This window comes from Abramis brama, assembly GCF_963993115.1.
Source record: "Abramis brama genome assembly, chromosome: 14".
NCBI lineage: Eukaryota > Metazoa > Chordata > Actinopteri > Cypriniformes > Leuciscidae > Abramis > Abramis brama.
Genome location: NC_139976.1, coordinates 13,829,153 through 13,852,449, shown reverse-complemented (window position 1 = coordinate 13,852,449; position 23,297 = coordinate 13,829,153). Strand labels below are relative to the sequence as shown.

Here is a 23,297-nt window from a genome sequence, read left to right as displayed (position 1 = left end):
CAAGCAGACAAACGCTTCACCTACACACTGACACGCAGAGAGACAAGGATTCCTCCACATCTCGTCTTCCTCTCGAAGGAGAATGGGTCATATGCAAATGCATGTCTCCGCATGGGCAGTAGTTTCCCACAGGCAGCAGGAGAAAGAGTGTTCCCTCCCTCTCTGCACTCTTTCAATAGTCCTTTTCTTCTGCCGCTAAGCCCCTCTATGCCCGATAGTGGCCCGCTGCATAGGTAGCAAAACCCCTTTTCTCCCCCTCACAAGCTTTAAAACACAATAGCTCACTTAAGCGCGCACACACACACACAAATACACACACAAACCAACCAATAAAGTACAACCGTGCACAACTAAAAAGGGGGTTCATGAAACCTGGGCTCTTCTGGGGAGAGTGAAAATGAGGGAGAGATGAAGGAGAGGGAAATAAAAAGGAGGTTTTTTGTTTAGGAGTAATGCTTCCTCTCCTTCCGTGGGACCAATGACCAGGCTGATCATTAATCCCCGTTTGTAAAAGCATAGAGATGTTTGGAGCGCTTTTTGCTGAGAGACAAATTTGGACAGGGCCGGAGGAATTAAGCAGCACCTGAAATGAACCGTGTACGGATCTTGGTTCTTTACAGGCCAGAGGATGATTAGGAAAACAATCCTATTTAAGACCAAATAAAGCTAAAATTGACACTATTTACTATAAATTTCCTTGGTGATTTAATCAAAAGAAAAAAAATTATTTCACTCCAACTCTGAAACAATATTTCTGCTAGCATAATCAAGGCCGTATATGTAGGGAAAAATAATATTAGTCAATAAACAGAGCATTTCCAAGAATAACAATGTCAATCCAATAAACTATACAATCTAATTATATCTTAATTTAGGAATTTAAGTCCCGCCCTACATATTGAAAATGTTGTTTAATTTACAAATACACTACCATTCAAAAGTTTGGGGTCAGAAAGATTTTCTTTTGAACAAAATTATTATACTTTTATTCAAAAGGACAATAAAGACAATTATTAATGTTTTCATTTATTTCAAATAAATGTTGTTCTTTTGAACTTTCTATTCATTAAAGAATCCTAAGAAAAAGAAAAATATTAAGAAGTACAACTGTTTTCAACATTGATAATAATAAGAAATATTTATTGAGCGGCAAATCAGCATATTAGCATATTATTATTTCTGCAGGATCATGTGACACTGAAGACTGGAGTCATGATGCTAAAAAATTCAGCTTTGCCATCACAGGAATAAATTACATTTCAAAATATATAAAAATACAAGCAGTTACTTATTTTAAATTGTAATAATATTTAACAATATTACTGAATTTGTTTTCAAAAACATTTAGTGTAAGTCACATTACAAAAGTTGTGTTTGCTGTCTCATGTTGTGTGTATTGTCATGTCATATGTAGCACTAAGGCCTGAGTGGCTATCACTTTAGCCAATAATGGAGTCCTATTTCCTTTTCTTTTCTTTTCATTCACCTAATCAACAAAACAAAAGGGCTAATTTCCTTTTCTGAACCTTCTAAAGAAAGCGAACAAATGCGTACAATGCAAGAAAAACCACAAACTGGACCTCAATCAAATAGAAATGCACCACCACGCTCTGTCTACAAAGTTCTCACTCACATACAGTGTTTTTCACGTGCTTAAACACACGTTCACACACCGGCCCTTCACAAGAAGGAAGCCATGTTTGTTATGCAAAGCACAGGAAGGGAGAGAAGAGGAGCTATCTTGCCAGTTTACAACAGTCCTTCACTGTCACCTCAGCAGGCCTCCAAAACACTGACCCCCATCTTCAACAAATCCCTCCCCCATGTGACCTCCACACGGGGGGGGGCGAACTGAAAGGGAATGGGGGGTAAGACGAAAAAAACAAGGGCTGCTTCTGAGCTTTGTTACCTAGAGATCTATTCACAGAGTGTGTATTTGTGTGTTGGGGGCTTTAACACACAGCCAATTTGTTACGCTGGACGCCTCACAATGGCACAGGGGGGGAAAGTGAAGTCATACTTGAGGCAATGCATGGGCGCCCATGGCAGAGGTCACTAAACATCACCCTGCTACTGTGTCTTACAGAAAGAGTCAAAAGAGGAGAGGAGAAGAAGAGAGGAGTGGAGAGCGCATTTCAGATGGACTTTTGGAGGAAGTCAACGAAAGGATGATGGATAAATGAAAATTTCCTCCTCGGCTAAACCTCACGCACCAGGGAGAGACCCTAAATGTTAGCAGATGGCATTTAAAATGCCCTAGCAGCATGTCCCGAAGAAAAAGGGTTCCTCCTCACTCACATATACCTAGAAAAACAAATGCATGCAAATTTCCTAAGCTATAAAGCGTCAACTTGATGTGCACAAGTAAGAGAAAAAACAAGCATGTGTGTTTATTGAGTTAAACCCTAGAAAGTCTGGTACGGGGTGTGGAAATAGCCCAGCGCAGTAATTAAAGTTTTATCAGCCAAATAAATTCCGCTACACCCATTTTATCACAGAGCTGGCAGTGGCCTGACGTTGGCCATAGCTCTCCGAAGGTAATGACAGTAAACAAGCTAAACATTTCTCATCATTCGCTGGGTGTTCCACTGTGAGTGTTTGTAAAAACGCAGTCGAGTAAAACTTTGCGGGTTCTGCTCATTTCAGAGGTGTAAATCCTTCTCCTAAAATGTCTCAGTATAAAAATACAGCCTTGCTAAAGTTCTTTTGAAACGTAAGAGAAAGCCACTACAAAGCACAGCACGCTCACCAGCCGCTGCCATGTTTATTTTCTTAGCCATGCTAATACCGGTCAGCCACATTCCTCTATTCCCAAACTGAGAGGTTTCAAATTGCCCTGACGTACTCTTGGAGAGAGCCAAAGGAGGAAGGGACAGAAGGAAAGTCGCCCTGTGAACAACACCTGTCGTCTTCCGGACTATTAGCACCTTCACGTTTACAGCTCAAGGTCCTGATCGCCTTCATGTTACGCGCCGCGAGAACCCCAAGCGGCCGGGAATGTTGTTAGAATGGGTCCCACATGGAAAGGTGAAAAAAAAGACACACTGGCACACAGTTTAAGCATCTTCTAAACAGAACCGAACCCTATCGTTATAAGGATTCCAAGAATCGTACTGTTTCGGGAATCTGCATGTTCAGAAGTTCTGAGTGACATACTTGAGATACTCTCAGTCGGCTTTCCAAGCAGTTGGTGATATAAGCAGTGTGCTTTTAAATAAGATTGATTAAGGCTGCACTGCACAGACACGCAGCTTTCAAGATGTTTAGACACCGTTCACCTTCCTCACATTCTACAGATAACTTCACCTGAAACTGCTTTAAATACTCTGAGAAACTGTTGACTATTTAGCATTCCACTCTACAGAGAGTCAAAATCTGCAGGCTGTACCCTGGGCCTCAAGTTTACTGAGTTCACTAGAGACTTGCCTGATACAATAAGGTATATGATGAAAATATATATATATATATATATCGCTATAGGGTTTAGCATATTTTGTTTTCAGGGTAGGCCATTCAGGCAAGGTAGGCCAAAAGTCAAAGAGAGCTAATGAATTCTCTACCTTGTAAAACATTCTTCACCTTCCCAGAAGCTCATCTCAGCGTTAACACCCTGCCTTTAGCCAAAGCAACAGGCACATCACAGATTTTTCACCTGATGGTGAAGTGCTGCTGTCACATGCTCACCGTGTAAAGGATTCAGCACTGAAAAAACGTTCCCTTCCCCCTCAGCCACTGTGTAGAAACCACTGTAACTTTTACAAACACTCCAAATGAAGGCATATTACTGCAGTCTGACTCATGAGAGTCAATAACATTTTATTGATGGCCAAAAAAAAGTAGGATGAGTACCCGAGTTACCCAGTTGGGATGATCCATAACATTTCAACACGACAGAGGAAAGGAAAGTTTGGTAATTATTCAGCAACTTTGTTTGCCTTTGTGGTCACACTTTAGTTTAGGGTCCAATTCTCACTATTAACTAACTATTAACTAGAACTTTTGCCTCAATAAACTCCCAATTACTGCTTATTAATAGTTAGTAAGGTAGTTGTTAAGTTTAGATATTGAGATTAAGGGATGTAAAATATGGTCATGCAGAATAAGGCATTAATATTTGCTTTATAAGTACAAATAAACAGTGAATATCCGAATGCATGCTAATAAGCAACTAGTTGATAGTGAGAATTGGACCCTAAACTAAAGTGTTACCATATAACCGTAAGACTCATTAGTGCAACATGTCCCATCAGTGACTTATGAGGACAGCAATGGTGCCAACAATTAGGCCTTCTGATAAGAGCCACAATCAAGCAACTTCATACAGAAGACCTAAGGGAGGCATTTTAATTATGTGGGATTGTTAAGTTGGTGAAGGTTAGGCTATGTGAATTATAATTAGAGCTGAAGATGTTATGAACAGGCGCGTCAGTTTAGTACAATATATTTTCTTGTGTAGATTTTAAACATTACAAGAATTCATAGTGTTCAATTCAAGCCTTCTCTGGCTGATTTAAAACAGTCCTAAAGCAAGTGAGTTGAAATAAAAACATTCCATTCCATTCATCTTGATTATGGTAATTAAAGTGAAAGTAAGTCTGGTAAACACAAGGTGAATCCATCTAGAAGACAGTTTGCCTCCAGTGAACATTTACTGTTGGCCTTTACAAGAAACGGTGAAGCACTCAGGCGGGCCACATTCCAATTATACACGGTCTGATCAACACTCCTTACGGGGGCGCGGAGGGGGAGGGGCGTATGCTAATGACGCAGGGACGCGCACAGTCAGGGAGCGTTCATCACGCACCGGGAGCGGGTGCGCTCTGAGGTCAAACCGTGACTTCAAATAATTAACGGTCAGGACGCATAAAGCGCCTGCGTGCATTTAAAGGAGAACAAACTTAAATTAATTGGGCCAAAAACAGTTATATATGATTGAGATCAAAATGATAAAACAAGCTTTATTTAACACAGAAGAATTAAGCTTGAAATATAATGACATAATATGTCATCAAAAGCTATCTGAAGGTGTTTATAAGATAAAATAGGTAGAAGCAGGTGCTATTGCACGGCTCAGGTGCGTCTCCGCGTTTAGATACCTGCAGTGCGGTGAGCAGTGCCAAACGCTCTATGACAAAGCACTTATATCAACCCAACACCGCAGAAAAGCACTGCAAAATGACTCTCAAGCCTCACGGTGTAAAATCATTCTAGGTTTCGAAACAATTTCAGAACACGCCTATGCTTTTACCGCATGGAAAAAAGATCATGAGCGATGCTTCAGCACCTACAAGTATCGAGGATGCTCTTTGCACTATATAGCGATGCTTTTAAGAGCGCTACAGAACGCCGAAAGATAACAGGCACCCATCCGTTCTGCAGTTAAAAACAAACGACAACAGCAGCTGAGTGAGAAGGCATGCGAGAAACACTGCACATACATCTTTTTTTTATACCTGCACAAGTTGACATTTGCTGCAACGCACGAGAAACGCCTCCCGTCTGCTTTCAAAATGAGCCAATGTATCTCAGAAAGACTCCTTCTCTGTCAAGCAAGTTCAGGTAGCAAAAAAACAAACAATAGCGAGATGGTCAAATGGCATCTATGAAAAACCTAAGTGACATTTTTGTCTTTCCTTCCGATCAGGTAAGCACATATATTTACAGGTCGCTCTAACGCGCGCACGCTGAGAGAACCGCTACATGGCGCGCGCATGGCGTCAGCCAGAGGAAAAGTGTCTTTCTTCACTCATCTCTTTATCAAAAACCACTTAACTCTGCAGATAAATCGTCAGAATGTTGAACGGTGCACTTTAATCTACAAAAGACGGAGTGTGGATGAAAAAAAATGATTTTAAAAGTGTTTTCGAGTTTATATTCCCCATCACACGCGCGCGCAAGCGAGAAGTAAAGCACGCCCTCACATTTCTCATTATCGATTTCCTTAGTGAAATTACTAAGGCTCACGGTCTATACCGCTCTGGACACAGCTTACCAGATCAATCCTTATAATTCAAGAGAGCAAATACGAGTTTAGGTTATTTACCACACATCAACCTGAAACCTACACGTGCATTACAAAGCGGATGCATAAAGTCCCCAAAACAAATAAACTGTCAGTGCAGTAAGTCCAGCTGCAGCAGCGCGATTTATCAGGATTCTCTGCGCTGCTCGGGATGTATACGCATTCCTTATATAGGCTGCAGCAGTTGTTCTAGCAGCAGACAGCCCTTCAGATTCCTTTCCTTTTCTCTTCAGCGTTACCACCCAACTAGAAATGTGGCAGGCTGGCTGCAACAAACAGGTTGCTTTAACTGGCATCGTGCTCCAGAGCTCTCTGAGCCCCGGTCCCTGAGGGACGCCTAGACTGGCAGGACTGTTACATAAACACACCCTTATTTTTTGCTTTGTAAACTTCAATCGGAGTTCAAGAAGAAACTTTCCTGTCAAACATCACCGCGAACTTCATACATGCCCCTTTTTCCCAATGCAGCAGCAACACAGAGAAGCGTGCTGCTGTTATAAGGCAGTTTCTTATGAGCTACATTACAAAAGTGGGACTCGTAGCTGTACCATAGCAAGTGAAACCAACCAAACTGTCACATCGGCGATGTAAACCCATGTATTCATAAACACCACGCTAAAATGTTTACATACACACTATTAGAGGTTATTCTTAGAATTCTGCTAGCTCGCTAGCTACCTGCTACCACGCAGACAGCGGAACAGCCCATTGCAGATATATCAAAGTTGGTTGTTAACGAAAATAAAACAAAATCCACCCAAGCACCCGCTCTATTCACAAACACCTATTTATGAAAGCATTTCCACCACTTCAATCGCTCAAACTGGTTCATGCGAAACCAAATCACCCGCATCGGACCAAACAGGTACATTTTGAGCGAGAAAATAAGTTTCATTTCGTTCGAATCTAAAGAGGAAAATCCAACAATAACGTCCAATGGGAGTAACAGATTCGAATCGAATTAATTTGTTTAATTATAAAGCTTTATAAAGTGAACTCAGGGCGGAGAGAAATAAAAGGGGAAACAAAAGCGAGGTTCACTTGTATGGGACTGGCTGCGTATAACGGTCCGCGCTCGCGCTGTGTACCACTAGGCGGTGAGAGAGTCGCGAGCGCGGCAGGTATAACGGTACACCAGATAGGGGCTATAACACAGCGCTACTTTCCAGCACTTTTTGGGGCTCGAGAAGTTCTGCCAGCGGCCCGGAGTCCAGAGTTGAATGAAATCAGCCGTCGCCAAGCAAAGCGAAGGGTTTTTACTCACCGTTTGTCCTCCTCGGGTTCGCCTGCTTTCTGCGCTTACACCTGGGGCCATCCGCCATGATCCTTTCGCTGTGTCTAAATGCTGCTGGAGAGTCACCTCCTCTCGCCCCCACACCTCCCCTCCCTCCCTTCTACTCCACCTCCCCTCCCTGCACCTGGTTTACGACACTCGGCTTTACGACATTACCTTCTGGCTCCTATACCTCTCTCTCTGGCGCTCAGACCCCCGTCTCTGGCCAACTCCCGCCCCTCACACCACGCGCTCCCTGTGGCGCTGCTGCCTGTCCGAAACGGTCATCAACCTGTCCATGTACACGTAGAAGACTTCAAAATCTATGTTGATTGATATTTCAAAGGAAGCATTACTGTCTGGACAAAACAAACATTTCCAAGCTTGTACTACAACCGAAAAGCGCAATGGTAAACATTCAACCTGAATCAAGCGTCATGTTAAAAAAAAAAATTACAGTCAGAGTGGGGGCGGGGAAAGTTTGACGCGTGCACCTGTTTATGGTGCGCGCGCGCAAGCACTAGCACACATCAACACAATCTGCAACTTTTTCTTATTCATGATGAGGCAGAAATCTGCATGTCATAAAACTAGTCTCAGCAAGAAGTAAACAGCAACATTTTATATAGGGGACACTGGGGCTAGTTGTCACACTTTTTACTCCAAAAAGTATTTAATCCAATCTAGGCTACAATGTTAAGTATATAACTATTTTTTTTTTTAACATTTCCATTAATCAGGCATTAATTACATTAATCTTTTTTGCATTAATCTTTTGTGACAACATGCAGTAGTACCAGGTATGGGGTAAGTTGTCACAATCTAAACCAGCAGCTTTTTGTGATAAATAATTAATAAATAATGCAATAAATAAATGAACAAAGTGCAAAACATTCACAAAATATATATATAAAAAAATGTCAAAGGTAAAATAGGCTACAAATTATAACGACTTTTTAGTGTACTGTAATTAGTAAATAATATGCTATAAAATTACAATATTTAAAACATGTGACAACCTGCTTTGACTTGACATATAAAAACAGTGTCCTGAGAAAACTAACCATATAGTTGACCCTTGGCCTTTATGTATTTTATTGTGGGTTTTTTTCCCAAAAGCTTTTTGTAAAATATGATGACATTGGAATATTACTTTGAAGGATAAAATTCACAAAACTTACACTAGTTTAATATGATTTTTAACAAGGTTTTGGACTCCGCTTTTGATTCAGAACATCACAGTTCTGACATACAATCCTTGTGACAACTAGATCCAGTATCTCTTGTATATTTTATAATTATATTACTTCAGATAGAATTTCCAAAAATTTCAAATGGTTGTATCTGACAAGATCATTCAGACAGTTTTAAATCTTTTATATGCTAGTCAGTTTTCCCTATAAGTTTTGAATTATATATAACTGTTTTTATTTAGTCCATATTGAATTCAAAGGAACATGGTTGGAACTTCAAAGTAGTGCCATTCATTTATTAATTATTAATTGTCATGCCACATGACTGATGCTATCAGTGAGTTTTTTTAAAGAGTGCACATCTAATCGTAACGTAATATTTGACAAACACATCAGTGAAATAAGCATATCTAATGCACTTGACAGTTTTTCAGGTTGGCAAAAGCTTTCTAAATAACTGTGACATAAGGTCTAATGCTATTTGCCTTCTGCCATCTCTTTACTGGCATAAATATATAGATGTGTATTGTAGTAGGAGAGACTGTGTATTCGTATTCAAGAATGAAGAAAATATGTGTTTGAGTATGTGTACGTGTGTGTGATTGAGTAGGAAGGAGGAGGAATGCAGTGTGTGTCCCAAGGCACAGGGAGGATCATGGGACCCTCACTGCAATGATTCAGTCCTCCACCCAAAGAAAGAGCTCGCTGTTCCCCAGGGATGTTTACTCCTCTGACTCTGACCAGGGAGAGAGCGCGTGAGAGGCAGAGAGAAAGACAGACAGAGAGAGGGAGAGAGAGAGAGAGAGAGAGAGAGAGAGAGAACTGACACCAATTAAAAAGAAATTGAAGGCCAGAGAAAAGTTTGACATAGAGAAATGTTTAAGAGAATACTGGATGAGTTAAGATGCAATCTCAACAAAGCTTTGTGCCATCCAATGCCAAATATCAATAATGGCCAATGAAAAAGATTATCTGCTTAAGTGCATTTCTTTAGAAATATGAATGCAGCAGCCAAAATAGGAGCTAGCACATTCATACTTTGAACACATGGACCGAAGGACCAACACACTACTATCTGAAGGTCTGCCGTTCTCTGTCACAGGTCACAAAAGCGAGTGCTGCAGCAATGGCTGGATAGGGCTATTCTTGTACCTGATGACTATCAGGTTTCTGTCAGACCTCAACTGGGTGTGGTGTACTTAGCATGGGACTGCAGTGTACAGTCCGTATTGATTGAGTGAAGACACTATATAATCTCACAATGATATGCTGTGAATCAAAGTGAGTTGCACAAGGCTATAAGAAAAATACTCAACAAAATAATCACTGTAAAATTAAATAATAATTCCCATTTATTTACTGTTAAATTCCACCTATTGGAAAAGATAAAATGAAAATTTTGTTATTATTTATATACTGACCCTCATGTTGTTCCGAATCCGTATTATTAAATAAAAGGAGAAATTTTAAATCATGTACCTGTCACTCTTTTCCATGCAGTTACAATGTATTTGAACTACAGCTTTAAAAAGGATGTAAAAGAACCATAAAAGTATCATAAAAGTGGTCAATGTGATTCATTTGCTGTAAGTTTTCTAATGTTTTATCTCTAATAATCTTCATCAAGAATCATGATCTGCTGAGTCAGTGAGTTGAACAGATCAGTCTGAATCATTCAGATATTTTTTTAAATTCAGTGAATCAGATCAATTAAGTGAAATGATCCAACTCAAATGAGGAATTAGTTTAATAATTCACTTCTCTCATGAACTCTATCATGTGTAGTAGCGTTGCAAGTGTTTGATGCTGTCTACACTGGACAATATGTCCAAGGATTGTCCAAAGCAAACGTTTCAAATTAATTTGTCCTTTGTGTCAGAAGTAGCTCAAGCGAACGGGCAATCCATTTACTGGTGACGCTTCGCATGGCTTTTGACACATGTAATGAGTAGCTGTAATAGAAAATAATGAGTAAATTATTACTTAGTTACATGTTACTACATGTGCTTCCTATAGTAATAACAGTAAATTATGCAGAACTACAAGTAACTAACCCTAAAACAAACCCTAACCCTGACTCTATAGTAAGCACATGTAGTACATGTGGAACATAACAAGTAATTTATTCAGAATCGGTCTTAAATTTTTTGTTCCTTATTACAAAACAGTCCAAAAGTTGAAACAACATGAGGGTTGTATAATGACATTTTTAAGTTTTAACTAATCCCTTTAACATCCTGTGATGTTTTCATTTTGCATGTCAACTACAGTATGATCACACTAGGAAAACTATTTCCATAAATGTACCCAGATAATAAGGTCTGAAAGGAACTATGACCTTCTTAAACATTCCAAAGCTGTCTATGTTTAATCAAATCTGCAAACGCTCTACAGGTGAGCTATGGTCATGAGAACAGGAAGTGGAAAGGGAAATGAAACAATGGTTAGGATACAAATGACAGGGCAATTTCGTTTTAAATGTTTAGAGAGAATACAAGCTCTGTGTTGAAAGCAATATCCTCTTAAGTACATAGCGGAATCTTTGGAGAGAAAAACCCAACATTAGTTTAGAGATACCCCTGGTAGAAGCCTCAAATACCCTCCCTGTCATCTGTCTAACCCTCTCCAACCCATGTCCTCTTTCACTTCATCAAACAGACAACAGACAGAGCTGAGTAAGGTGCCTGTCCCTTCATCATTAAGCCAGTTTGCTCTGCCTATGGCTGCTGACAGTGAATTATTCAACAGGACAAAGTGCTCTGTGGCTGTGCAGAGGCTTTACAGAGTAACAGATAATAATAGCATTAATGTCCATAGAATCTCATTAAGAGAGTTAGTACTCGGTTTTCTGCCTTCCTATATATATATTTATTCACACACCGCATGTGCATATAATGGAAAAGAGCGATGTGGAAAAGGGTGGACAGGTTTGACGGTCCATAATGAAAGGGTTTGAGCTACAGTATGTTCCCCTACTGGCCATAACCATCACAATAATTGGGAGCTGAGGTAGAGGACAGTTGCTGTAGGAATTTCTTGGAAGAAGTGAGGTAAGCGGCTTCTGGTGGGATTAAATGAACATCATCCTTCTGAACTTTCCTTGGGAATTTCATTGGTACATGATGCTGTGCTAAAAGAAATCTCCAAAATTGTGCTGACTTGGTGAGGATTTGGAATGGCAAAATGGTAAAATGTAATTTCATGGTTTAGCTTGTCATTGACCAGGCACCAGTTAAATTCTCCCCATGTGCCAGCGACTAGAGCAGCTGCCCAGCTGAGTTGGCTCCAGGTGCCACTATGGTCCAGCAGGCGGGCCTGCGGGTGAGCTCAGAGACAGAGTGAAGGTGAAAAACAGACGTTCTAGAGGGAAAAGAAAAAGAAGAAAAGCATTGCAGTGAAGGGCAGGCTTCATCAGAGATCAATGATGAGGCATTTTGAAAACCACACACGCGCTCTCTCTCTGCTGGTGCTAACCGACTGGAAAAAGACGGTACATTATTCTGTGGAAAGTCCGGTCTATTCCCATTTTCCTTGGATGCTGCCATTTCGACATGAAGTCATATTTCTCGCAACGACGGAAAACAAAGAGTAAAAATAATGCTACTGCAAATATTAAAACGGTATAATAGCACTCACTATGCTATTAAAATAGCAGTCTGAATGCCAGTAGCCTCTATTCCCGGTTACTGGTGACAGGACCACCCAGCTGGACCAAATTAAAACCCAACAATATCTGCCATCCAAGAGCTGCTGGTTTTAATCCACTGGGCATCCACTGGCAGTTTAACGGAAGCAGAGTGGTGACTTCATCAAAGAAGGTTTAAAGTAACTGACCTCATACTTCAAGCAATTTATCCAGTAATATTTCCACTGTACATCAATTTCTTCACCTGTTACCTATTCAAGTCTCATTTACCTTTTCTTTTTACTGGGCTAAACAGAAAGAGAATGAATGGAGCATGAAGACAGGAAAAAAGAGTGCAAAAGAAGAGACAAGATAGAAGAGACAGCAACATGGGGGGGGGGGGGGGGGGGGGTTAGAAAGCTATCCTTACTGCTCTACATTAAGGGATCAGGCCGCGTCTCTGTAAATGAGTATTGATCCTCCTCCTGGCGGGATCATTTAGGAGATTAATGCTGGCAGTGCTGTTGGGGGGGGGGGGGGGGTCCAGTTGGTCCAGGGGGGAGCTGACTCAGAGCTGCCCAGGACAGAGAGCCTGCTGTGGGGCTACATGGAGAACAAGCCCCTGCCTCCCCTCCTAACCATCTGGACTAACAGCTCAGGGCGCCAGCTGTGTGGGGGAAGGGAGAAGATGGTGTGTGTATATGTGTGTTGGGGGGGGTAAAGGATTGAGAGAAAGAAAAAGGAAGGAAGAGAAATGGAAATGCAAAGGACTGCTAAAGAAACAGGAAAACGTACATAAAAAGAAAGAGGGAGGTTAAATCTAAAAGTTATTTGTGTAAGGCTCATTTGACACACAGACACGTTGAAGAAATGGATGATATAAAGTGCCGAAAACAGAGGAGAGGAACAGAAAGCGTGAGAAACGAAAGAGAAACACAGGTGGCAAGTACAACTACAGAAAAAGAAATAGAGAGTGAAAAACAAACAGAGGATTATGGCAGAAACTGACAGGTACACGACTAAGGTGGAGAAAGAAAGAAAGAAAGAAAGAAAGAAAGAAAGAAAGAAAGAAAGAAAGAAAGAAAGAAAGAAAGAAAGAAAGAAAGAAAGAAAGAAAGAAAGAAAGAAAGAAGAGTGTGGTGATCATGATGGATGGAGATAAAAAAAAATGGTGAAACTAAAGCAACCCTTGGGACTGCGTTCAGCATGAGGCATTAGCCATCTTCCATTACAGAATGACAGTAAACAAAAATGTAATAATCTTAAACTAGGGACAGACCATCAAAGATCAAGGTAACTCTAATGGGCATTTGCCAGAAACTGATTTGAAGACCCCATGAAATGGCTTGGTGTGCATTGTGTTGTGTTGACATTAAACAGGAAGTTTAGGTTGTTTAAAAATATAGTCAATAGGTTTTTAATTATGTTACAGAAGCACAATTAGCTATTTGCTATTGCTAGCCAGTTAAGTGGTATTAAGGCGGAGTCACATTTACGATTGTTTAGCAAATTTTCACAGCAAAATCCAGTCCTTTCAACATGGAACCCATGCAATTAAGAATTTTTGCGTGAGGGCGAAATATTTGTCCACTCAGAGGGTTAAGCTGGTCATGTGGCTTTACCGTGTTCACCAAAAAAAAGTGCTTGGTTAAAAGTAAATTTTGTGTGAGCTGTGCGTCATACTGTACATCACTACACTATTGACAGTAGACAATGGACCTTCTACCTTTACACCGTGTCCTAACTACACTGCGCAGTGACGCGCGATACAATTATTTGGACAGACAAATGATTTGTCGTTGGAATCTTATCGCATCAAGTCTGGTGAGGACACGGTGTTAGACTGAGGGACATTGTCTTTCTCCAGAGCATTTTATTACATGCAAATGAGTGCAAATTGCACTTATGAGTGCAAGATGAGTTATCAATATTTTTGGTCTATTTTCCAGAACAAATAGTTTAGTCAACTTTTAGAAGTACACTTATAACCTCAACACTTATTGACATGGACTAATGTCCACAAACCAATTCAAACAATTTTGATTTCATATGGTTCTATAAACTTTGGACATAAAGTTCATACAAATGAAAGCTGTCTTCCCCTGTGCTGCGAGCCAAGTATGGCGGAAACATCTGTGCAAAAAATTTTGAAAGTCAAAAGTGATTTCTGAGTCCTACAGTTCCATGGCCAGAAAACAAGTTGATTGTTTGAGACAAGAACCAGAAAAATCCAAAGCAAAAAAAAAAAAATTCTGTGTCTACATGTTTCATAAGTTCTAGTATTATGCTGAAGTTACTGCTGCTCATGGAAAATGCAAACACTAATGCCATGGCGAGATTGGCGACAAAACTATTCAAGAGCCCAGAAAAACTCAAGGGCCCTACAATGGAATGTTTTGAAGGCAAGATTGAGATGTCAATCGCACTACGCACCCCCTTCCCAAGAACAAGGTCATTATGATCTCACTTCCTCTCCTCTGGAGTGTCCCTGGACAGGACTGACGCTCAGGAGAATTTGGCCACTCCCAAAACAAAACATCCAGTGAGCCAGCAGATTCTTCTAGAACTCAATTTTGTAATCAAATCCTTCATGCAGCCTAATGTAGAATAAGTTATCTATAGATAAATACAATTGAAAGTGTACTAACTAAATCTTACCAAATTACCAAACTGTAAGCATATTCTTTAAAGTCTGTATTTCAAAACTGGTATACAACTTTCACTGCTTAACTGAAAATGACAAAGATGTGTAAACAGATATTGTTTCATGTACTTAAAAATATTTTGTTCATTGTAAAATATGTGTGACTCAAAATTACTAAGTAAAAGCAAACATCTGTGTGCCCAGTAGTTTTTTTTATGGGAAAAAATGAGTGTGTGGGAAGAAGAAGCATAGCTGATGTGCTTGTGTGTGTGAGACGGGATTTTTTCTGGATCATCCAGGTTGTACGGGTGAGCTAAGTCTGTCACGCAGATTAGCTGAGATCCATTCCAAATGTTCCGTCAAAAATCCACCTCACAACCACAGCTAAAATTTATTTTGTGTATGTTGGAACACCAAGATCTTTCTTCTGCTCATTTTGCTGGCATGTCTGAGAATCATGTGCTTCCCACACTCATACACACACCTCAGGCTCTGCATATCAAAGAATCCTCCACATTTAGGTGCAGATGTGAACACACCTGAGAGAAAAGGAGAAATAAAAAGAGAAACCAATCGAGACAAACGGTTGTTATCCAGGTGCTTTCATCAAAGGGACTTTTTCCACAGAAGGCATTTGGACATCCTCCTCATTACTTTCCTAAGTTTTGTTTTCCACTGATTCAGTCTGTTCCTTTCGCATTAACGGTTAGATATTTCCATGTTTAGTATGCAGGTATTTAGTCATTCAGAATTCCTGCCATTTTGTGGATAGATTTGGCGTATTAGCATGAAGCTAATTTCTTTTCATTATTTTTTTTGTGATGCACTCTGTGTATATTTCCTCATTAAAAACTTTTACACATTTTCTTTTTGTTCAAAAGTAAAAAAAAAAAGATGTACGCTCACATTAGAGTAAGACTCCAGTCATATTATAGCCTCTAAACCGTTTTACTTAACATGGAGTGGGTCACCTCATGGTGGCCACCATGTTGAGATCACATGACCTATTGAATACTACTCACATTATCTCAGTAAACATAATTATAAATAAATGAATCACTGCTGACTGCAAATAGCACTGGCATTGGTTATCATGTTTGCTTTTGTTTTAAGCTTTGCTTTTGCTTGCTTGTCAGAATTAATCTAAGACGACTGCCGTATCTGTCAGCATTACATAAGCACAAAAAATACTGAGTGCACCTTTAAGAAGAAGAAACCTGTCACATGTCTCACCTGTTCTTTTACGCTGACCCCCCAAAAAAGAACCCTGTCCAATGGTAGGTGAATTATTGCCTATATTCTTCAGACAATACATTCTGAGATGTTCAGTAAACTTGAACAGGGCACAGGATAAAAATGGGCTACTTACACAGACTTGACCAAAGGTTAAAGCTGCATTCCGTAACTTTTTTGGGTTAAAAATTATCCAAAATAATTTTTTGAGCAAGTACATAACCAGCCAGTGTTCAAAATCTGCTTGTCTTAGCTCGATTCAAAACGGTAATTTTGTAATACTGTTTTTAATTCCAATGGTACTGGTGAATTTCAGCGGGTAATTCGAGCATGTCTTTGCGTCATTACGTCACATCTGTACACATAAAGAAGGTGTCTCGGCTAGTAGGCTATATTGTGTGTGAGGATGATGGAGGTGGAGATTTATAGCCTTTTCTCACAGCACTTGATATAATTAAACTTATCAATTTGATGGCGGATACAGAAAGGTTCAAACGACAATCACCAGTGACAACTGGAGATTCACCCGTTGTAAAACACGAAAGACTTCAGAGTGGCTACAGAAAAAAGAGACTGCAACCGGCCCATGCGAAAACAAGGACAAATATCGGAAGGGCATTAAATGTAGTCACGCAATGCTGATGTTGTTAACATTAACAATCTGAGAACAAAGTATAATTTGCACAGTTTGACGTGATATGATAAGCGATTGTTAGATTTAATAAGCGCGATTTACTGCAATGCTTTTTTTCCCTTAGTTGGTCAGAACAAAAGTGAATGTTACTTGTTCAATGACATTTTCCGTTGAAAATTCTTATGTTGGTCATACTTCCAAAAAGTAGAATATGTGATTCTGAATGACAGTATCCACACCGGCGCGGTGACTGACAGACACACATTCTCCTCAAAACATTGGATTCAACCACACTGTGCCGTGCCGAGGCACAACCCACGTAAAGTTGATAATTCCTGAATAACTGCAATTGCAGATTTCGAACATAGATGGCAACAACAAGGAAAAACTACAGACTGCAGCTTTAATATTAGTGGACGATAAGAAAAGGAGTAGGAATTAACAGGTGGGATTACTTAAAGGAAATGTCTTTTGAGAAAGATATTTTAGAGCAGCTAGAAGAGGCACAGAGCCTCTGTTCGAGCAATATCATCCATCCATTCACACACACAAACACACGATAGGTCCAGCAGTCATGAAAGCTGCAACAAGCTACAGATTTAGCCTCTCAACCCATAATAATTTAAAATGTGTTCAGAGAAAAGGAAAAGAAATGAAGGACAGCATGTCAAATCAATAAAATCACTCTCCTTGCCTTTTTCACTACATTTGACTATAGCCCATGTCATAGACCCAATATCACCTCTGTGGGTGAGAAGGACAAACGTCAAACTATATGTCCAAACGAGAAAAAAAAAACCTGGTTGATGATACAACTGAAAAGCTATGTCAGGTGTACTTCTGATACTGAAGAGGGCAAAAAAACTATTTGAGGAAGCTCTCCACTACCACTTTCAATATGCCATTTAGAAATTCTCAGTAGAAGCCAAAACACAAGTTTCTTTGAAATCGAGCAGAGTGAAAAATAATCCCGTAAGCTTTCGGTTTTATGCTAGACGGCTGATGAACAGCTGGGTCATCGCACTTACTGGCCCCAGTGGAACAATTCATTGACTCGCCTTTTCTCTGCTATTCTAATGACCATGACAGATTTAACAGAAAAAAAAACATTCAAATGGCTCCTGTTACAGAACAGACAACCATAAACCATTACAAATATGCCTGACACAAGTGAGGGAAGAGGGGAAAGAGACTGTAAACAAACTAACTTAAGGCAACCTTTTCTTTTCATCTGACTTCTTACTGGCACTCTTTCTTTTTGTAAACAGAATGAACAAGTGCTGAAATTTGCTATTTAATAAATATCTTGAAAAGGAGAAAGATATAAAAGAGAATAAATGAGGGAGGGGAGTCCATTTCATTGTTTAGAACATAATGTGTTGTCATTGATTCTCTCAGGCCCGGTTTCACAGACAGGGCTAAGATTAAGCCAGGATTAGGCCTTAGTTCAAGGGCATTTATGCAGCTTTTATAAATGCGTCTTAGAAAAAAACATTTCTGGTGTGCATCTTGAGACAAAACAATGGGAGTGACATTTTAAGATATGTCAGTGCAAGTTGCTTTCAGTTAAAACAGCTCAAACATGCATTTTGGGACCTAGTCTGCATGGGACTAGGCTTATGCCTCGTCTGTGAAACCAGGGGTCAATGTTTATAGTCCAGCCTAAGCCTTGAACCACATAACTCAGGTTCCCTCACACTGATGTTAAGTATGATGAAGGTAACTGTTGAAAATACAGTTATGTAGTACAGGATTGTATGAAGTTTATTCAATGAGAGTACAGAAAATTATCGTAATTTTAACGGTAAAAATGCTACAGTGAAAAACTGTTAATTGGTTAGATCTAATGGTACATTTAATGTAATTTTACTGTAAAATACCGTTAAATTTACAGTTTTTGAAAACCGTAAATTGACATTCCCACAATTCCCTGCGTGACACTTCACATTTGATGTATTTTTGTTGAAAAAACTGTTTCTTCATAGTTTTCTTCGTTTTTTCTAATCAGTTATGTACATTAGGGTTTTATGTTACATTTAATGTTGTTAAATTAATGTTTATTGCATTTTTAAAATTTCATGTGTGTTACCGTGATGGTGTTTAATGTTTGTGTGAATGACACTGTGCAACTTCTATATATTAGTATTAACTTTCTTGTGGAAGAGCTGCTTGTGATGAGCTTTGATTGATCATGTGACTCTCATCACTGCTGTGATTGGTGGTTATCAGTGTATTACAATGGTACAAAGCAGATATTAATACTTCAATAGGACGGTAAATTCACATTATATCAGATAATAAAATACGGTTTATTACTGTAAATTTTAAGTTAAGTCTGTAAAACCAATAACGTTGCTACCGTATTTTTGACGGTAAAGTTCTGGCAACCACAGCTGCCGGTTTTTTACCGTAAAAATCACGGTTTAAATGCACAAGGCAAGAGTTCCTGTTGGTCATGTAGCCTAATTGTTTGGGCTACGCGTCTATTTACTAGACATAAAGAGGTTCATTAAAAACACTGGGTTAACGCTAATTTGAAGAAACTGGAGAGGTCTTTCTCTGAATGTGCTTTGCCAGGCCACATTTGGTACGCACATAAGTGAACCAACCTCCTACTGTATATAAAAAAAGGGTCCTATTTGGGCCTATTAACTTGATCATGATTCATGTGCAGAAATCTTTGTGAAAGTAATGTTTGGGAAAGAGAAAAACAAAGAGAGCATACAGTGGGGGCAACAGCACATTGAAAACTTGGATCAAAATGTGATTTAAAATCTGGAAATGTTAAGTATTAGTGTTTTAAAATAAGGATACAATGGTGTAAAATGAATAAAAAAATATGAAAAATTCTGCACTATTTCTAGGTCATTAATCAAATTTGTGATACTGACCATGTAAACTTCTTTGAGTGATGCTGTGATTAACAGAGTTGAAAGTTACTTTTAATAGTAATGCATTACAATATTGCGCAACTCTCTAAAAAAGTAAGCAATTGTGTTACTTAGTAACTATTTATGGAAAATAATGGGGATGCACTGAAATGAAAATCTGGGCCGAAACCGAAAATTTAGGATGCACTTGGCCTAAATTTGAAACGAAATAATCAAGTAATTAATCAAACTTATTTAATAATCAACACTCAAATAGCTAAAACTGGGTTGTACGAACATTTAACTTGCACATAAGGCAGTTTTTTATCAACGTTTTTTTTAATAACAGAATTGTTTCTGCTCCAGTTTTTTGGTGAAATATAAACATTTAAATGGCAGTAAACTGTAATAACTTGTCTTCACGACAGATTTATTCAAACATTAAATAGCCTAATAGTAATAAGTAAAAATATAATTAATTTTTAACAAGCTCGTATATATTTGGTGTCAGTAATTTCACTTAAATAGCAATGAAAATGACCTATTAATTGTCATTTAAGTGAAACTACTGAACTTAAATATACGAGTTTGATAAAAATGATCATTCTAGAAGAAAATTTCAGATGGCACTTAGAGGCTTTTGCATCTGAACTCTTCATTTAATACAGTGCATATATTTACCAAAATGCTCTTCTCAGTTTTTTTTTTCTATGAATGAGTTTATGGACATTGAATAGCTTTTTTGAGAAAACAGACTAAAAGATTTTAGATTTAAGAAACCATATCATATTACTGATTAAAAGTAAACATTATCAATCCAGAGTGTCCACACAGCTGACATGTTTAACTGTGCAGTAGTTGACACTGAACAGTCAAAACGTGCCATCAGAGAAGTGCTAATTAAACGTTTGTTTCAGTCACTGATTTAGGCCCTCCAAAACCATTTCGGCCCAAAACTTCGGTATAGCCGAAATGTCTGTGCATCCCGAGAAAATAATGCGTCACGTTATTTTTACGTTATTTTTTCTCATCTGGGCTGGCTTGTTTGATTTTAATTACAAAAAAATCCCAAAAGTTCTATTTTTGGCAAATGTAAAGACCCTTTTACACAAAAAGTGAAATGAATAAGCCTCAGGCTGAAGGAAATGCAATCCAGATTGTTTCAAAGCAGCTTTACAGTGATGACAGGAAAATGATTCAATGATAGATTCTTTTCAACTCTAAAAGAAAATAGTGTCATTGTTCAGCTGAAGTCAGTTCAGTGTTGATTCAGTTATGTTGTAAAGGTCATCAATTATTAAATTAGTTCATTTCATCTATAAAGCAGTTCTGCAGAAAAACAGTGATGTTATCGTCCATCTCAGTTCAGTTCTCACCCAATAGTGTCAGTGAGGTCAAATCAATAATGTTGTTGAATATTAAATGTCCCCAACTAAGCAAGCCAGAGGCGAAAGTGGCAAGGAACCCAAACTCCATCAGGTGACATCAGAAAAAAAACCTTGGCTGAAAAAACCAGAAAGAAACCAGGCTCAGTCGGGTGACCAGTCCTTCTCTGGCCAATGAACGAACAATGTATGATTAGGATTCAGGTCACATCACAATTCAGAAATCAGATTGTGGATTGGCAGGATTCCAATTTTTCATTCAGTCCCTTTTGCTTGAAGATCTGATTCATTACTGTATGGAGAGGAAGCTGGTCATAAGTCTGTGTAAAATATTTAATTTGGTGCATTATGCATTTTATGCCATATGCAATAATATTGAATAATTGCAGGTTTGCATAATATTCTGAGTTGGCATTTTACTGTTTTTATTAATTTTGAGGAATACTGAATCTGTTTTTGTGGCAGTGAGGAAATGCCTGCTCATATTTAGTCTAGAACTACAACAAAAATCATGTTTACACAGCGCACACAACGCCTGCACCTCACTCCCGATTTCTCTTAACGTGGGGACAGGAGAGGTGTCAGTCAATACTTGGGAGAACAACGTGCGTTACTTATTTGAAAAAGTAACTCAAGTTACTTGAAAAGTAATCTGAAGTACTTGCACTACAAGTAATGCGTTACCCCCAACACTGGTTATTAAAGTAAAAGGGAACAAAATAGGCCTACTAAAAAAATCCAAATTCATCTTAATTTAGGATTTGTTTTCTTTTTTTATTGCTAAAGAAAATTTTAAATAAAATATAATTACTTGAAAAAAGGCAAACGATGTCCCCGAAACCCCTTTACGTTACAATAAGTGGAATGGCAACAGATGGCATTTTTGAGTCATTATTACAATAATACTGCAGTGTCTGCATACACAGAAAAAACAGTAATACATACAGTTTACAGTCTCCACACACCACAGTGAGAGGAGAGCCGATGAGTGAGACTGCCATTCGTCGTTTGTTTACCTGTAACGTTAGCCTTTTTCTGTGCATGTCTTCACTTTCACTCTCTCAGGAGCTTCAACCTCCTTTTATCCACTTTCTAGTTTAATTGGAGTGGTTAAATATGTAAGCAACGTTGTCTGTCGCCTTGAAAACCTATTGCACTAGTCTTACTGAATTAGTGTGGTTTGGGTACCTACTACCCTTTTACATGTATGAAGAATATTACAGCAAGCATAAGCCCTGTTCAACTGGCTACGACGTCTGATCTGTCTGCCTCGGTTTCCCGCAGTTCCTTGAATCTGATAAAAAAAACTGTACGCACGTCATAGTTGCTCTGATTGGCGAGGGACATTTTCGTCGTCTCTGATTGGCTGCATTCACAGAAGCAAACCGGTGTTGTATGAGCTGTACCATTTTTTCTTAAAAGGGGTGGATGTGGAACTTTATTATGGATGGTGAGAAAATATATATGGTCTTTTGCTTAAAAATTACGCTTTACAACAAAAACATTTTTTATTGTTGATTAAAAAGTATAATATCGGGAGTACTGTATTGTGTTTAACATAAATATCCCTCACTTCCACTTTGTAACACCCACCGTTCAGGATTCGAGGTCTCGCCCAAAAATGGCTGTGGAGAAACAGTTATGAAGATGTGTCGATCTACTCACCTAATTAATGTGGCGCATGCCCCAAATTAACCAAGAGTCCTCTGATCGAGCCGGAGGACATTCCTGGAAGGTGAGGCACAAGATGTTCCGTTATTTCCGTTATTTCGTGCAGAAAAGAGGAGCCCAATGGGCTCACTGTGCAGTCTTGTTACGACTTTATTTTCAGCCAATAGGAATCACAGTGCGATCACAGGCCAGGGCCTTCAAAGAAGTGTTTATGCTGAATAAAACACAACACTGAACATAATACTGCATAGAGACAAGTCTTTAGCACAGAAACGGCAACAAAACGTTCCTAAAAGCATTGCAAAGTTCATATTCACACGGAGGTATTCATATTTCTGTGCACAGTGAATACAGTTCGCATGTCATACCGGTTTTAAAAGTGACATATTGTATTAATAGAACGTTAATTGCTTCGCTACATCCATATATAAGTTCAATAAATAAGTTGCTTGTTTGCGTACCGTGTGATTGCATAGACATTGTGTATCTCTTTAATTCCACTGCGATATGTTTTCTTTGTTGATTAATTATCTTGTGACATAAAGTTGTATAAATTACTTTTAATCTTTTAAGTGTGTACATGGGACTCAAATTTCCCAGAATATCAATTTTTGCGCAGACTTTGTGATAGTTCACACATTCATGGCTGTCAACAGGTGCTATCACTGTTGACATGTACCTGTATTGTTATTCTATTTTCCTTGTAAGCATGTTAGTGATAATGGTTTGGAAGAAGTAGAAATGGTA

At 38.9% G+C, this 23,297-nt stretch overlaps 2 protein-coding genes across 4 annotated transcripts in view; one reads left to right on the top strand and one right to left on the bottom strand.

Annotated features, from left to right (window-relative positions):
• Positions 1–7,498, bottom strand: part of zeb1b (zinc finger E-box binding homeobox 1b) — a 59,221-nt gene extending 51,723 nt beyond the window's left edge. Inside the window, exon 1 of one of the 2 annotated variants that reach the window (XM_084134252.1) lies at positions 7,287–7,498. In XM_084134252.1, coding sequence (XP_083990378.1) covers positions 7,287–7,344 — 58 coding nt within the window. In that variant the 5' untranslated portion in view covers positions 7,345–7,498. Of the gene's footprint in view, positions 1–5,453; positions 6,270–7,286 lie in introns of those variants that run through there. The other variant, XM_084134253.1, reaches the window with a different exon arrangement.
• A 14,988-nt stretch (positions 7,499–22,486) lies between these two features.
• znf438 (zinc finger protein 438) overlaps positions 22,487–23,297 on the top strand; it is a 53,752-nt gene continuing 52,941 nt past the window's right edge. The window contains exon 1 of one of the 2 annotated variants that reach the window (XM_084134266.1): positions 22,487–22,614. The gene's annotated coding sequence lies outside the window, so the exon portion shown is untranslated. The remainder of the gene's footprint in view (positions 22,615–23,297) is intronic. The other variant, XM_084134267.1, reaches the window with a different exon arrangement.